At 34.0% G+C, this 18,149-nt stretch overlaps 1 protein-coding gene across 1 annotated transcript in view; it reads left to right on the forward strand.

Moving 5' to 3' along the window:
- The window catches only part of LOC149791175 (zinc transporter ZIP12-like), a 44,152-nt gene extending 26,335 nt beyond the window's left edge, over positions 1–17,817 (forward strand). The window contains exons 8-15 of the mRNA XM_089969626.1: positions 427–596; positions 3,569–3,671; positions 4,690–4,742; positions 9,052–9,120; positions 10,466–10,559; positions 12,396–12,551; positions 13,251–13,438; positions 14,525–17,817. Coding sequence (XP_089825752.1) covers positions 427–596; positions 3,569–3,671; positions 4,690–4,742; positions 9,052–9,120; positions 10,466–10,559; positions 12,396–12,551; positions 13,251–13,438; positions 14,525–14,653 — 962 coding nt within the window. The 3' untranslated portion in view covers positions 14,654–17,817. The remainder of the gene's footprint in view (positions 1–426; positions 597–3,568; positions 3,672–4,689; positions 4,743–9,051; positions 9,121–10,465; positions 10,560–12,395; positions 12,552–13,250; positions 13,439–14,524) is intronic.
- Positions 17,818–18,149: the final 332 nt, after the last annotated feature.

Raw genomic sequence — 18,149 nt, forward strand, 5'->3', positions numbered from 1 at the left:
TTCATTGATTATATATAGTAAAGGATCGTTCACTTTCGTTTTCTGATTCATTAAAATAGTAAATGTTGTCTTTCATTGTAGGTTGAGTTCAGTTTGTTTTTCTTCTGTTTTGTCTTTGTCTTGTTTCATCCAAGGTACTGATTTCATGTTCTGTTGTCACAGTACTATTTCAATTTGACATCAATCTAATTTAATATTAACTGCTATACTTTGTGACAATGTTTGTTAGTACTAATTTTGTAGAAGCTAAAATTTATATATTTTTCCAACCTAAATTTACAACAAAAACACGTGGTTTGATCTTATTCAACTTTCACACACTATATGTATATTAACACTAAGCGATCTTGCGTGAATGTTTAAAATTTTGTTTACCTACTTAGAAGCTCATCTGCAAGTAATTATGGAAATTTTGATTTTTCTCAGGTTATGGGTATGGAACTATCGGTAATTTCCTATGCTGCGTGTGCTCAATTGGCGGGGCCTTTATCATTCCTTGTGCAGGAAAGAACTTGTATCGCGTGCTGATGGCTACATTTGTGGGGCTTGCTGTAGGAACATTAACGGGAGATGCGTTGATCCATTTACTACCTGAGGTATATGCCGAGTAATTTTCTTTTGTCTGAAAACTATGCGAGACAAGCCACTTGTCTGAAAACTATGCGAGACAAGCCACTTGTCTGAAAATTATGCGAGACAAGCCACTTGTCTGAAAACTATGCGAGACAAGCCACTTGTCTGAAAACTATGCGAGACAAGCCACTTGTCTGAAAATTATGCGAGACAAGCCACATGTCTGAAAATTATGCGAGACAAGCCACTTGTCTGAAAACTATGCGAGACAAGCCACTTGTCTGAAAATTATGCGAGACAAGCCACTTGTCTGAAAACTATGCGAGACAAGCCACTTGTCTGAAAACTATGCGAGACAAGCCACTTGTCTGAAAACTATGCGAGACAAGCCACTTGTCTGAAAATTATGCGAGACAAGCCACTTGTCTGAAAACTATGCGAGACAAGCCACTTGTCTGAAAACTATGCGAGACAAGCCACTTGTCTGAAAATTATGCAAAACAAATAACCACGTGACTCATGTACTCCATCATTGTAGGGTGGCGGTGGCTTTTCCATATAATCTCAGATACGTTAAACACAGCTTGCAAAATTCAATCCTCTGAGAGTAGAAAAATATGGTTTAAATCTTATTTTAATAATTGTTCCAGTCAGCGACTCCAATCTGTTTTCAGCAAACACTTTTTTTTTCGGACTAGAAATGCAAACCCCTGGGACTGAATTATAGACCCTGATTTACTATGCCATCATGACATATTATATACAAATCAGATTTGATGTTAAGTGTGTCTTTTTAGTCTTTTGAAATTATTCAATTTAAATATTTTGTAATGTTTTTCTCCAGCTGTACATTAATCCCGCTATTGTTCACGCTGACTTACCCATCGGGGGTTTACTGAACTAGATATCGTCTGCTTCCATCTGTCCGTCTGTACATGCATTTTGCACATTTCCGTGTAAAATATCTAAAACAGTTCAAGATATTCCTACGGAACTATTGACATACCAGATTCATGCTCAAGGCACTTTGCATACCCTCATGACATTGCCAATAATGTATTAAAGGTGTCTATAAAACCAACAAAATAGCAAAAGGAAAACCAAACAAACAGTATAATGTACATTTCGCAATATGTAACTGATTAATTACAGTGTTGTTAATTGTTTCCTTCATTTATCCATCTATCCAAATAATAATGGCACTTTCCTTCCTTCCCAGACCGTAGCATTTCAGGCATTTTGTTGGTCTATTTCTCCTGATGTAGCATATGATGTTCAAACATATTTTCTTGATTGTTTTCCAAATGTTTCTATCTGTTTGCCTGTCTGTCCATCCAGTTTTCCTGAATGGGACTCTACTGGCTATTCTGTGGATGGGGGAGATTGTGTCGTTCTTGTAGTAATTTCAGGAATTGAAGCAAAAAATGTTTCCTTCTTCCATTTGTCTCCAAACCTACATTACTTCAGGACATGTGTTATAGAAGACGAGTAACAAAGCATTGTTTAGTGCTAATTGGCCATAACGAGGGGGGTGGGGGCTATTCCGTGTGTTATACATTACACTAACTGACCTAGTGCTAATTATCTATAGAGGGGGTGGGGGCTATTCCGTGTGTTATAGATGACACCTAGCATACCTAGTGTTAATTGGCTATAACTGGGGCTATTCCGTGTGTTATAGATGACACCTAACAGACCAGTGGTAACTGGCTATAGCGGGGGACTATTCCGTGTGTTATAGATGACACCTAACAGACCAGTGGTAACTGGCTATAGCGGGGGACTATTCCGTGTGTTATAGATGACACCTAACAGACCTAGTGCTAACTGGCTATAGCGGGGGCTATTCCGTGTGTTATAGATGACACCTAACATACCTAGTGCTAATTGGCTATAACGGGGTACTATTCCATGTGTTATAGATGACACCTAACAGACCAGTGGTAACTGGCTATAGCGGGGGACTATTCCGTGTGTTATAGATGACACCTAACAGACCAGGGGTAACTGGCTATAGCGGGGGACTATTCCGTGTGTTATAGATGACACCTAACAGACCTAGTGTAACTGGCTATAGCGGGGGGCTATTCCGTATGTTGTAGATGACACCTAACTGACCTAGTGCTAATTGGCTAAAACGGGGGCTATTCCGTGTGTTATAGATGACACCTAAGAGACCAAATGCTAATTGGATATAACAAGAGGCTATTCAGTTCCCATTCAGTCGACTATTAGATTGACTTTCTTCTTTATAATGTTATTTAACATGTCAAGGTAAGTCCGACTACTCTGCTAGTCACAATTCATATACAGCCTATAATATCCAACTATTTTAAGAGAATGAACGGTTTTATACGTTGACTTTAAACAGTTATATGGACAGGTAGCTCAGAACCGGCGGTAAAATCAAGGGTAAGTAACTCAGACACAGCGGTAAAATCCTCTTCCGTATTTCTGCGTGTATAACATACTCAGATGTGTATATTGTGTAAACTCATACATGGTGGTGAATGCTGTCCTACTTCGTACGGGTTTGAGTGACTCGGTTTGCCATGTATGCGAAAAAGCAGGTCTCATTTTACGCTGACGGCAATCTGGGCCACCTTAGTGCACGAATAAATACCAAACATATCTATCTGCATATATACTGTGTACTATACTACCTTTAGATACACGATTAAGGCATATACAAACTTGTACCACTTTCTTGTCGAATTTTGTAATTGATAACTTAAACATGCGTTTCATCTGGTGTCTGCATGTTGCTCACAGAGGCTGTCTCGTCATATCTTCCATATTTTTTCCATTCGATAACACGGTTTTCATCAAATATTTACCATATCAGTTAAAATCCCCCCGACAATCACCCCTATATTTTTTCAAGGCAAAAATGACAGTGATTTGAAATAATAAGTTATAATAATTAGCATGATACGTTCTGTTCTTATCTATATGTTATAATTTGCTAATTAAATAAATAAATTTTTTTGTGCAGGTCTTTGGAGCACATGATCATGAAGACGAGCAACATCATCACGGAAACAAGGGCAAAATCGTGGTAGAACCATATATCTGGTATGGTTTAGTTGCTTGCGGAGGTAAAATATATGCTTTTTTCCTCGTATAATTGTTATGCTTCAAGTTGACAATTACATTTGCATTCACGCTTTTCCTTGTTGGATATGCTCAACCGAAGAAACACTAAACACAAGTAAAAGCGAAGAGTTTATCGATTGTGTTACTGTAAATCAGTCTCCAAGTGTATTGGTATGTTAGCGGCATGGCATCGGGTATCACCAATCCAAGTAAACATTACAGTTGTTGCAGATTCTGAGCTTAATGGCATTTCTTGGGTTACAATCGATTTAGTTATCTGACAGAACATTACTTTATCAAACATAATATTTGACAAATTGTAAATCCACTTGTAGCAGCACACCTCTGACTCTGTACATAGTCATCTGACGAAATATTCATCCCGCGACAATAATGAGAGCTGAAAACAAACTTTCCTGTTTGAACGTATGGTTCATATAATATATATCGTTCTTACCAATTACCATTGCATTGTAATTGCAAAGTTAAAGAGTTCGATTAATTCCTGACTAAATGTCCAATGCACTGTTTTACTGAGGCCACAGTATTTTAAGTGAGCTATTTTGTCCAAGGTATTGATGCTAAATTCTAGGTCGCAGCTCGTTCAGTGGTCATGACAAAATAAGCTAGGTGTGTCCTATTTCTCTCAGATGCAAACAACATGGCCTTTGGTTCAGGTTTTCTTTCTTTTCAAAATCCCACGTATAGATATGCGAAAAAGACTACAAGCGTTTCTTAAAGGTATGATTCGTGGTATCTTGAATTTACCGCATAATTGGTGTGGTTTTGAATCTACTTATGGATAGGTCCTAGTCAGCTATCTTGCTGTGTCACTAGGCAAGGTACTGTACTCCAATTCACACGCCGGCTTGTGTAGCTATACCGTAAAACACCAAACTAACCCAAATTATGTCATAATACTTATTATCTGCATTTATTTCATACGTAAGAACATAAGAAAAGGAGGGCATGCATAACTCGTTATTTTGCAACAAACGGATTTTTACCACTGTCTTTCAGGCATTTGGTTATTCTACGTGTTCGAGTCTGTGATGCTAATAGTTCGACAAAGGGTGAGTATAAGATAATTAGAATGTCAATGAAAATAAGAGTTTCTACTTAAACCATATTTAGATCACTAGATTACTTCGAACTTTTGTGTCACTTTAACAGCGGCCAGGCATTATTATATGCTTGCCTATGATTACTAGTACACACCAAAACCTGACTGAATATTCCGTGATTACTAATGCACACCCAAACCTGACAGCATATTTCCCTATGATTACTAATACCTACTAAAACCTAACTGAATATTCACTATAGTTACTAATACATACCCAAACCTGACCGCATATTCCCTATGATTACTAATATACAACAAAACCTGATTTTTGCTATTTCCCTATGATTACTAAAACACACCCAAATCTGACTGCATATTCCCTATGATTACTAATACACACCCAAACCTGATTGCATATTCTCTATGATTACTAATACACACCATACCTCTACTGCATATTACCTATGATTACTAATACACACCCAAACCTGACTGCATATTCCCTATGATTACTAATACACACCCAAACCTGATTGCATATTCCCTATGATTTCTAATACACACCATACCTCTACTGCATATTACCTGTGATTACTAATACAAACTAAAACCTGACAGCATATTCCCCATGATTACTGATACACACCCAAGCCTGACTGCCTATTCCCTATGATTACTAATAAACACCAAACCCCTACTGAATATTACCTGTGATTACTAATACAAACTAAAACCTGACTGTATATTCCCGATCATTATTACTATACACCAAAACCTCATGTTTGCATGTTTCCCTATGATTACTAATGCACACTAAAACCCGACTGCATATTCCCTATGATTACTAATGCACACTAAAACCCGACTGCATATTCCCTATGATTACTAATGCACACTAAAACCCGACTGCATATTCCCTATGATTACTAATGCACACTAAAACCCGACTGCATATTCCCTATGATTACTAATGCACACTAAAACCCGACTGCATATTCCCTATGATTGCTTATACACACCAAAACTTGATCTTTGCACACTTCCTTATGATTACTGATACACACTAAAACGTGACTTCATATTTCCTTATGATTACTAATACACACCAAATCCTGGCTGCATATTCCCAATTATAACTAATATACACCACAACCTGATCTTTGCATATTTCCCTATGATTACTAATAAACACTCAAACCAGACTGTATATTGCCTGTGATTACTAATACACACCAAACACCTGATCATGGCATATTTCCCTATGATTGCTATAACACACTAAAACGTGACTGCATATTCCCTATGAAAAACACACCAAAACCTCATCTTTGCATATTTCCTGATGATTAATACTACACACTAAAACCTGACTATATATTTCCTATGATTATTAATACCCACCCAATACACACCCAAACATAACTGCATATTCCCTATGATTACTAATACACACCAAAACCTCATCTCTGCACGTTTCCCTATGATTACTTATACACACTTAAACCCGACTGAATATTCCCAATGATTACTAATGCACACTAAAGTTTGACCGCATATTCCTTATGATTACTAATTCTCTCTAAAACCTAACTGTATATTATCTATGATTACTATTACACACCCAAACCTGACTGTATATTTCCCTATGATTACTATTACACACCCAAACCTGACTGTATATTTCCCTATGATTACTATTACACACCCAAACCTGACTGTATATTTCCCTATGATTACTAATACACACCTAAACCTGAGAGCTTATGTCCCTATGATTACTAATACACACCAAAGCCTGACTCCATATGTCCCTATACACACACAAACCCGACTTCATATTCTCCATAATTACTAATACACACCCAAACCTGACAGCATATATCCCTATGATTTCTAATACACACCCAAACCTGACAGCATATGTCCCTATGATTACTAATACACACCCAAACCTGACAGCATATATCCCTATGATTACTAATACACACCCAAATCTGACAGCATACGTCCCTATGATTACTAATACACACCCAAACCTGACAGCATATGTCCCTATGATTACTAATACACACCCAAACCTGACAGCATATGTCCCTATGATTACTAATACACACCCAAACCTGACTGCATATTCCCTATGATTAATAATAGACACAAACTCCAAACTGGATATTTTGTTATGTATATTTAATTTGCATTCTTTGTTTGTAAGTTCATTATTTGTACTTTTTCTTCATTTCATTATATGCTGTGGATTATGTAAAATTGTAATTATGTAACTGACCTTGTCCAAAATCAATATCATTGTGTATCATATCAAATTCATTGATTTTTTAAACAAATACGTAGCTATTATTTTCTCTAAGAGTATGTATTTAATATTAGGATCCTTATTAATTGAAATAAGCATATTTATCTTGGTCTAAGTCAAGAATATTGTGTTTACCATGTTATTTATTATAATTTTAGTAACAGACCTAATTATGACTCAGATTTTTTCTTGTAAACATTTGGAACCTTCTCTATTAGGTAATAGGTTTTTTTTGCTCAATGGGACATATGTTTGGTAAAGGAGTATAAATCTAGGTTATTAGAAAATGAATTTTTTCGACAACAACATCTGAAATAGAAATCAGTCGTACTCTTGTGTCCAGTGTTTCATTCTGGCTGGATGTTATTTATTCAAATTACTTATTCACTGGAAAGGCAATGTGCTCATCTGAAGAAAAAAAATCTTGGGAATAGAGACTTGGACTTATAGTGAAATTTAAATAAGGATATATTCATGGATATTAATTGTGATTCAACAAAAGACTGTTGGCACATAATTACTACTCAGACCACCACATGACACATCAACACTTTCAGCGTTAGATTTGTTTTGGAATACTACTAAAGATTGTTTAGAACCTTAATTATTTGGACTTGTGTTAGAAATTACATGATTAGTTTGCATTTAATTCGCAATAATGGAATTTATTTTACATTTTCCTTTTGTATTTTAGGGAGATAATTGTTTGATGAATATTACAAAACTTGTTGGTTTTCGCTTTTTCTGCTACTTTAAGACCATTGAGTCATAATAGTTTCCCAATTATACATAAAACACATCAATCCATGATTTGTTTGCATATTACTAGTGTTGCATATACTAGAAGCCCTGCACAACCCGTATGTATATTGTGTTTGGACTCTATGGTCTTAAACTAAGTAACAGAACATAGCAAAAGCCAATAAGGTTTCTAAAAGTCATAAAATATTTTTTTCGCCATAGAATACAAAGTGAACTTTTAAAAAGAATTTAGGTATGAAGTTCAAAATGAATTCTAGTGATATTCCAAATATATTCTAAGATTAAATGTGTTGATGTGCCTGTAGTCTTGAATGTGCTAATATGCGCAGAATGGTGTCAGTTAAAGTCTATTTCACATACAGTTATAACTATGTTAGTATTGTTCTCGATATGAATATGTTGGTCTATATATCAGGTGTGACTGTATGTCTTGTTATTTTGTTATTTGTACTGTTCTTACGATGAACATGCAGTAGTCACGAGGTCGCCATGATGTCACCAAATACAGATGGTTCCTGTGTTGGCTGTATTTTTGATTGAATCTCTCGGCTACTTCATGGAGTAAGATATAATGAAAGCTTTGGAACACATACATGCATGACCTCTTTTCATTCACGTATGTATGTATGTATGTATGTATGTATGTATGTATGTATGTATGTATCTATGTATGTATGTTTGCATGTATGTGTGTATGTATGTATGTATGTATATAGATATGTAGGTAGGTAGGTAGGTAGGTAGGTATGTAATGTATGCATGTATGTATGTATGCATGTATGTATGTATGTTTGCATGTATGTATGTATGTATGTATGTATGTATGTATGTATGTATGTATGCATGTATGTATGGTATGTATGGTATGTATGTATGTATGTATGTAGGTAGATATGTAGGTAGGTAGGTAGGTAGGTATGTATGTAATGTAGGCATGTATGTATGTATACATGTATGTGTGTGTATGTATGTATGTATGTAGGTAGGTAGGTAGATATGTAGGTATGTATGTATGTATGTATGTATGTATGTATGTATGTAATGTATGCATGTATGTATGTATGTATGTATGCATGTATGTGTGTGTATGTATGTATGTATTATGTATGTATGTATGTATGTATGTATGTATGTATGTATGTATGTATGTATGTGTGTGTGTGTGTGATTGTGTCAATGAGTGACTTTCTTACAATATGCATTATGTATTATAATTATCCTCTTATACAATTTTATACAACAGCGAAGTAAGCAAGTGGAATTCCATGCGGATCTGCAGACTGATATCACATTGCCCTGGAAATCTCCAAAGGTATGTACAGTATGTACAGTGTTAACCATTGATAAAAAAATACCCGGTAATAATCACGTAATAATTAAAATACAGAATTAAAAATAATTTTTTTTTAGATATGTAAATCGGTTAAGTATTTATTTTAATATCTAAACTATTTAATCAGGAACATCTCATAATTTTACGGAAATTCTGTATTAAAACAATATGATAACTACCAGGAACGCGCGTATACTTTAGTGTGTTAAGTACTAATTAGATAAGAATAAGCATGTCAGAACTTATTGTCTAATTTTAACTATTTTGCACTCCAAGTGCAACTTCTGATAAGTAAAATACAAGAGTTTCCTCCAGCATTACCTTGGCCTGGGCCAAACTATACCCAGGTTTAATCTGGGCAGGGGTTAATTTGGCCTGCTACACCGGTATACATTCGAATTGCTGGCTTTTAAGATTGTTGTTTTCCTTTTCCCATTACTCTTTTATTGCGTTAACAAAGACCCTCCATCATGTAGCCGTCATCAACTGTTAATTTAGTATGCTTGTTTGTTTGTTTATTTACTTGTTTACTTTTAGCTTTGGATACGTTTTCTCAATTTAGCAGTCTCGGAACAATATCACAAAAAAAACAAATATCGCCAAACATTTCAACCGCTGCAATAAATGTTGCCAGACGTTTTGTCATTACGTAGAACTTTACATTAAATCGCGGACCACGGGTTGTCTAAGGCGCTCGCCTTAACAGATCACTGACATCTCAACTTTGTCGGTGTGGGTTCAAGTCTCTGGCGAAGCCACGTGGGTATAAGTGGACATACTAGCCGCCATGTATAGCCTATCATGTGGTGAAAAATGGCGTTAACTCACAAAATCACAAGCCAGAAAACATAGCGACGAAGACTTTGCCTTTGTGCTTATGTATAATGCTTCAATAGCCTTGCATCAGAGTGTACATGGTAAAAATAGTTCAGAGGTGAGGACTAGACACATAATCTGAAGCAAATGTTCGATCCTTTTGGACGGCACCATATGTTAGATACTAATACATAGAATGAACAAATGATTAGTTTCATTAGTCATGATTTGCATTAGTATATAGTAATAGTATCATATCATTATTTTCAGTTTATAAGAGAAACAATTATGGGTTGTATGCAAGAGCTAGTTACTTCGTAGATCGGATAGACCGTTATTGGACTCAGATCAGGCGAATCACGTGATCACGACTTTTTCATTTAGCACAGTTTCTACAATCATTCAGTATTTATCAGTGAAATGTTTCACAGATTAAAGTTGATCGTACAATATAATTAATAATTCATGGATTATTCCATTGATTTAAATTGTACTTATGTTGAACCAGAACGGAAATGGGTCCACTGTCACCTTACAGATGTCTGATGTAACTAGTAATGGTCATTCACATGGGGATCTCTCTACTATGGATGAAAAGAATGGTAAGTACTTTGGGATATTTTTTATTTATTTGTAGTTGGTGTTTTTGTATGGAATAAAGGACAATGCTAAACACAATTGTCATTTTCTAAAATGAATCTGAGTTTTGGTTCCAAAAATTCAGTTTTGATAAGAAAAAAAGTCTTTTGAGATATTTTGCATTATTTTTTAAAAATTTCTTTCGTAATAGCCATAACTCTGATCAAAACTGTCATATTATTTTTCAATATGGCACCCAAACATCAATTTGCTTAATTTATTGAGGCTTGCTTGACAATTTTGTAAAAACAAATCTCATGTGTATACCTCCTGAATTTTCTCCAAAAATTACTCGTATAAAGAAAATAAAACAAAACGAAATAAAAACGGTTTATTTTAAGAATATAAATTTGCTTAAGAACTCTGCTCTTCTCATTTAAGTTACCTTTTATAAAAATAAAAAAAAGTAAAAACACTGATTGAAATTTGTATGGCCTTGTGGTTATTTGATAAATTTACCCTACTTTGTATTTTGTTCTGCTCGACTCAGCGAGTATAGGTATAGTGAATAACTAGTGTGACCCAGACTTATGGAAAAACTGATACTGTAAAATAGGTCACTCTAAATTTACATTTATTTGTGCATTAATCATTTATTTCTCTTATAAATCAGACGAATAGTGGCAGATAACGAAAGATGTGCAATTATATTTTTTATTTGATCTCACGTGTGAAAAACAGATAATACCACATTGCATGTAGTAATAATTTGTTTGTACGTACATGCACTTAGATATCACCTTAAATTTAAAAAATGCAATTAAATTAGACATAACTTTAAAAATTTGACATTTCATCAGATATCAATTTAAATAAAAAATTGCAAATTAATCAGATATCAATTTAAATGAGAAAATGCAAATAAATCAGATATCAATTTTAAAAAAATGCAATTAAACCAGATATCAGTTTAAATAAAGAATGCAATTAATCAGATATCAATTTTTTTTAAAAATGGAAGTAAATCAGATATCAATTTAAATTTGAAAAAAATAAATTAAATCTGATAGAACTTTAAAATAATGAAATTAAATCAGATATCAATTTTCATTAAATGCAATTAAATCAGATATCATTTTAAATTAAAAAATGCAATTAATTCAACTATAACTTTAACTAAAAAAATGAAATTAAATCGGATGTCACGTTAAACTAAGAAATAAAATAAAATCTTCTTTTGATTTAAAATTGAATGTTTCTCAGAAATCACTGAAATTCATTATTACTGAGACATCACTGAAATTCATTGTTACTGAGACATCACTGTAAAATTCAATGCTACTCAGATATCACTGAAATTCATTGTTACTGGGACATCACTGTAAAATTCAATGTTACTCAGATATTACTGAAATTCATTGTTACTGGGACATCACTGTAAAATTCAATGTTTCTCAGAAATCACTGAAATTCATTGTTACTGAGACATCACTGTAAAATTCAATGTTACTCGGATATCACTGAAATTCATTGTTACTGAGACATCACTGTAAACTTCAATGTTACTCAGATATCACTGAAATTCATTGTTACTGGGACATCACTGTAAAATTCAATGTTACTCAGATATTACTGAAATTCATTGTTACTGAGACATCACTGTAAAATTCAATGTTACTCAGATATCACTGCAATTCATTGTTACTGAGACATCACTGTAAAATTCAATGTTACTCGGATATCACTGAAATTCATTGTTACTGAGACATCACTGTAAACTTCAATGTTACTCAGATATCACTGTAAATTAAAAAAATTTCATCAAGTGACGTGTACCTACGTTCCTAACGCTTTTCTAGGGCGATATCCTCCTGTTGTCTACATGGTGATTTTTGGCGATGGCCTCCACAACTTTGCTGATGGATTGGCTGTTGGGGCGGCTTTCACACAGAGCATCATGCTGGGTGTAGCAACCAGTATAACAATTATATGCCACGAGTTTCCGCATGAGCTGGGTAAATATGTCCGTCTGTATGCATGTCTGTCTGTAATCTTTCGTCTTAATTGTTTGTACTCTTTAACCTCTTCCTCCCTTACATCATCGTACTTCTCCTCCCCTGATCCCTCCTCTGTCTCCACCTCTTATTATTCTTCTTCGTCTACTTTTTGTCAGACCTCATTTTTTGCCCATGTATACCTATGGTGATATATATCGTGGTCATATTTAGTAGGGGTTATTAAGTACTGTTTTGCGCAACCTACTGATATTAAATATTTGTTACTCCTTCACACGAGCAGCAAACTTTCTTAAAAAACATATCATAAGCGGAAAAAAATACCAATTATAAGGGTAGCAGCGTTCCAATTTCGTTAAAAATCCCCACTTTCTAGCTTCTGTTAATCTGTTTGGCAATAATGCCATGGATAAAATCACTGTATTTAATGCCTCCCCCCCCCCGCTCTCTCTCTCTCTCTCTCTCACTCTCTCTCTTTCTCTCTCTCTCAGAAGCAGCTGAACTCCAGGGGCGAAGGCAATGATCTCATGTTCAGAAGCGTATGGGTTTAATTTCCACTATCAAATGGCCCGGGCTGCCCCGGGGTGTCTTTGGGCAATGCGCTTTACTGTAATTGTCTTGGTATGATATAATCTTCATAGTTGTGTTATTCCACAAAAAACAAAAAAAAAAAAATAATAAAAAATTCTTCAATCACAGGTGACCTTGCCATACTTCTAACGAACGGCATGTCCTTCAAGAAGGCATTGTTATTCAATTTCCTGTCTTCCCTGACCGCTATGATTGGTCTATACATTGGGTTAGCCATTTCCACAGATTCAGAGGTCAGAAATTGGATTTTTGCTGTTACAGCTGGACTGTTTTTGTACATTTCTTTAGCAGACATGGTACGTATCTGTGCTAGTTGGATATATTATTAATTGATCAACACCCTTACCCCCAATATCAGCTTCAGTATGTTTTCATCGCCAGTTTCAAGAAACTGAAAATAATTTTATATGGAATCTTAAATACCGATTGAAAAATGTGAACAGCACAGTCATAAATTATTTTGGGGGACACTCGATACTCAAATTCTTATTCAAGTCCTTAGCCTATATATACTGGTCACATGTTGTGATCCGGTTTTATAACATTTATGTTTTATCAAATTTGCCACGAAATTAAATATTGCGAATTTTGGGGCCGTAAACCTACATTAGCATTATATCTGTTTTGCTTTAGTACTATTTAAGTATTACATTAGCATTATATTAGTATTACATTAGTACTATATAAGTATTACATTAGCATTATATTAATATTTCATTAGTACTATTTAAGTATTACATTAGCATTATATTAGTTTTACATTAGCATTTTATTAGTATTACATTAGTACTATTTAAGTATTACATTGGCATTATATTAGTATTATATTAGTACTATTTAAGTAATACATTAGCATTACATTAGTATTACATTAGGATTATATTAGTATTACATTAGTACTATTTAAGTATTACATTAGCATTATATTAATATTATATTAGTACTATTTAAACATTACATTAGCATTTTATTAGTATTGCATTAGTACTATTTAAGCATTACATTAGCATTTTATTAGTATTACATTGGTACTATTTAAGCATTACATTAGGATTATATTAGTATTACATTAGTACTATTTAAGTATTACATTAGCATTATATTAGTATTACATTAGTACTATTTAAGTATTAGTTAGCATTATATTAGTATTACATTAGTACTATATTAGTTTTATAATATCGTGTTCATTTTTGCGTACCGATATACCTCATATTGAAAATATTGTACATTTTCATGTCATAATCATATTCAAGAACTTTTGTTTTTCTTAAAAGCCTTATTTTGTTTCCCAGTTTGTATGGGAATTTAGAGTAAGTACGAGTTCGATTTTGGAAATTTTTTAAAATTTAATAGTAATAAGTTGTCCATATTTTTTCCAGCTTCCAGAGATGGTTCACAAGACAACGGATAAACCAATACTGGAGTTTATGTGCAATAATATAGGAATGTTTGTCGGAATTACTATTATGATTGTCATGGCAGTTTTTGAAGGGAAGCTTGAACTTTGAACATTTTGGCAAGAGGACAGACATTACACAACAAAGGGAAACCTTTTTAGATAAGAGTTAAGCGTGGTAACTAACTTTCAGAAATGAAGTCAGTTTTTTTTTTTAATTCTCTTTCATGCATATCAATAAAAAAAGGAAAATATTAGCTACAAATTAATACTTTCTAAGGATGCTCGTTTAAATGAAGTTGTATATAGTTGCATAATTAACCATTTTTATTTTAATAGGTATTGTAAGATGACCAAAAATTAAATCCAATGATCTATACGAGTGAAACTTCACAGTCTTCGCTCGATTAGAATAAAAAATTATTTGTGTTCGTACCTTAGCTCATGACCAGAAAGGAACATTTAAATGTTGCTAACACGGAATTAAATATTTGGCTAAAATAGACATCGTGTTGTACACAACATCCTTAGATGTACGTGTCTGTTTATCCCATTCGTGTTGTACACAACAGGCTTAGATATACGTGTGTGTTGATCCAAATCGTGTTTTTCCCAACAGGCTTATTTATTATCGTGTTTTGATCCCAGCCTTGTTTTATACAACAGGCTTAAATATGAGTGTGTGTTAATCGATATCGTTTTACACAACAGGCTTGAACACAAGAATGTTTTAATTCCAATCGTGTTTGTACACAACAGGCTTGAATATACGTGTGTTGATCCCAATCGTGTTTCACACCACGTGCTTCAATATGAGAACGTTTGGATCCCAATCGTGTTTTAGTCAACATGCTTAATTACTGGAGTGTTTTGATCCCAACAGTACCCAAGACTTTACTGTGACCTGCTCTCTTGCCAAAGGTGTCTGTTCCAACGGAGAAATTGCCAACCATAAACCTAACATCCAAATGGCGATCTCTATCCGTAATGTTGTTTCAGTACAAAATATACGACTAAACATGTCAGTCAATTGCATCCACCATATTACTTAACTTAAAACATGTACGAACCTGGATTATACCATAATTGGAAAGATGACTTCATTATCACTTATGACACCACTCGTAGTCTTTTGTGCTAATTCCAAATTTAACTGAAGTCAAATTCGTCTCCTGACGCCGCAATAAAACCACTAAACCATTGTAATGACAATGATGATGCCTATCCATTACATTTTCAGATTATGAAAGGTTGAAAAGGCAACCCATCGAATATTCAGCCATCCCTACATAATTAGGTGTGGAAAATCATGCTAAGGATTATTTTCAAATAACTTTTGATAACTTTATAACTTGTATTTTCCAGAATCAAACTGATTTTCTTCCTATTGATCTGGATGTATGTCGTTTGATAGAAATGTATCAAAGGATTTCATAATGTGGACTATGAGTGTGCGTTCTTTAAGGCCATTAATAGTGTCTCTTACACAAATAGAAATGTTTTGGAGTTGACACCCCCCTCATTAACTTGTTTCCAGTTTATCTTTCATACATATGCAAGTCATTTTACGTCAAATATGAAAACAGCTTTCGAACAGTTTACAAGTCGCACATTCCTTTCTCGCTTGTATGTTAGTGTAGCGGTACTCATTTTAAAGTTCTTTCCAGCTTATGTGCTTGCGTAGCGGCACTAGTTGTACAGTCCGTTGTCGCATGTACGCAGTCCTTTATTTCTTATGTGCTTGCGTAGCGGCACTCGTTTTACAGTCCGTTCTCGCTTCGGTACTCGTTGTACAATTCTTTTCCGCTAATACGCTAGCGCAGCAAACATAAGGTTCTAGCTTATTGTTCCTTGTGCACACGAATGAAATATCTCAGAATCTCACAAGTTTTGCCAGTGACGGCCGATGCTAGCCAAATAGCTTATTCATCGGCCGATATTAAAGAAACAGAATATGCGTGAAATGTTGTTATTCCATCCATGGATGATTAATACACTTTTTAATTCCCCTGAATTTACGCTTTTCATGTAAAAAGGATAATTTATTTTTTTGTTATTTAATTTGTGTAAAACAATTTCCTTCTGTTCAAATATAAATATTTTGAAAATGTGTTTTGCGTAAACGTTGGTTTGGAGAGACACATCAATATATTTATCAACACGTTTGATTGGGCGAAACATATTGATACATTTAGCAACATGTGTGATTCGGCATAACATATCAATGATTTGGTAACATGTTTTAATAGGCTACACGATATTGATATATTTAATAAGATGTTTGATTTGACAAAACATGTTGATACATTTAGCAACATATGTATTGATACATTTATTAGCATATTCGATTCAGCAAAACTTACTGATACGTTATATAGCTGGCATAAACATTATTAATTTTTGGAAGAATTAGAATTTATATTAGGCCGAAAAGCAGTGACAGGAAATGTCGATAGCTCGAATACATCATTGTCATTTCGAATGACTGTTCCTACTCAGATTCGAGCTAACACAGAATTGTTTATGGTATCATTTGATCTTACATAATTCATCATTGACTTTGTCAGTGATATGTCTAGTCTACTAAATATATGTCATATTTTTCCTTGATTAATGCACATATCGAATCTGATAGCAATTCAATTTTAATTCTCGTTTACAACGGTGGAATTCTGTACCTAATTCAAACAAAGAGAGAATCATTTTATCTGCTCCTTGAGAGATTTTTTGCATGGCAAATCACATTTACCATTCTACTATTACGAAGATGAACAACCACTGTATGCATTTTTCCCAGGCCACAGAATAATTGAAGTAATTTGAACTGATTAACTCACTAATCATTTATGAGATTGAGTTGTGTGTAACTGCGTGCAAAGTATTGAAAATATTAACGTTATTATTTTATTTGTAATTCCAATTCATGTCAGAGAACACTGCTAATAATTTTTAACCAGATTTTTGTTCCTATTTTGCGTTTTTTGCCATTTTAAGCGGCTTCTATTAAATCATTTTTGCTGGGAATTATTATAATGTCACAATAATTTAAACAAAAAAAAATAATTTTGATTTTCATGAAAAGCTTCCGAAAAATATGGAAGATGCTTGTGTCAAAGAACTAATATAAAGCTTCTATTTTTTTAACGAAATTCTGTTGTTTATTCCATGTTTATAATTTTCTTTTGTTGACTTTTCAATGCTCTTTTATCCAAGCTTAATGTGTGTGTGTGTGTGTTATAATGCATTTTTAAGTCTAATACAATTTTGGATACACTCTGTACTCTTGCAATCATTACTCTCTCTCTCTCTCTCTCTCTCTCTCTCTCTCTGTCTCTCTCTGTCTCTCTCTCTCTCTCTCTCTCGTTAAATTCGTTTATTTTGACTGAAGTCTTAATACACCATTCTCAATGTTAGTGTTGGTGGGATGGGCTACAAAGTCAATTGAAAACATATATATCAACAGTCTGAACCGTGACTATTGCTAGATGGTAACAGTGTATACTGAACCTTATAGACTGGTTTTCAATTTTAAAGGGCTTTGCTCATCAACAAATCTTCTAAATGGCGATCAAGAACACATTTAGGCAAATACGCCTTCGTTCGATTAA

Source organism: Sinohyriopsis cumingii, chromosome 9 (assembly GCF_028554795.1).
Source record: "Sinohyriopsis cumingii isolate HCF-2022 chromosome 9, ASM2855479v2, whole genome shotgun sequence".
Classification (NCBI taxonomy): Eukaryota; Metazoa; Mollusca; class Bivalvia; order Unionida; family Unionidae; genus Sinohyriopsis; species Sinohyriopsis cumingii.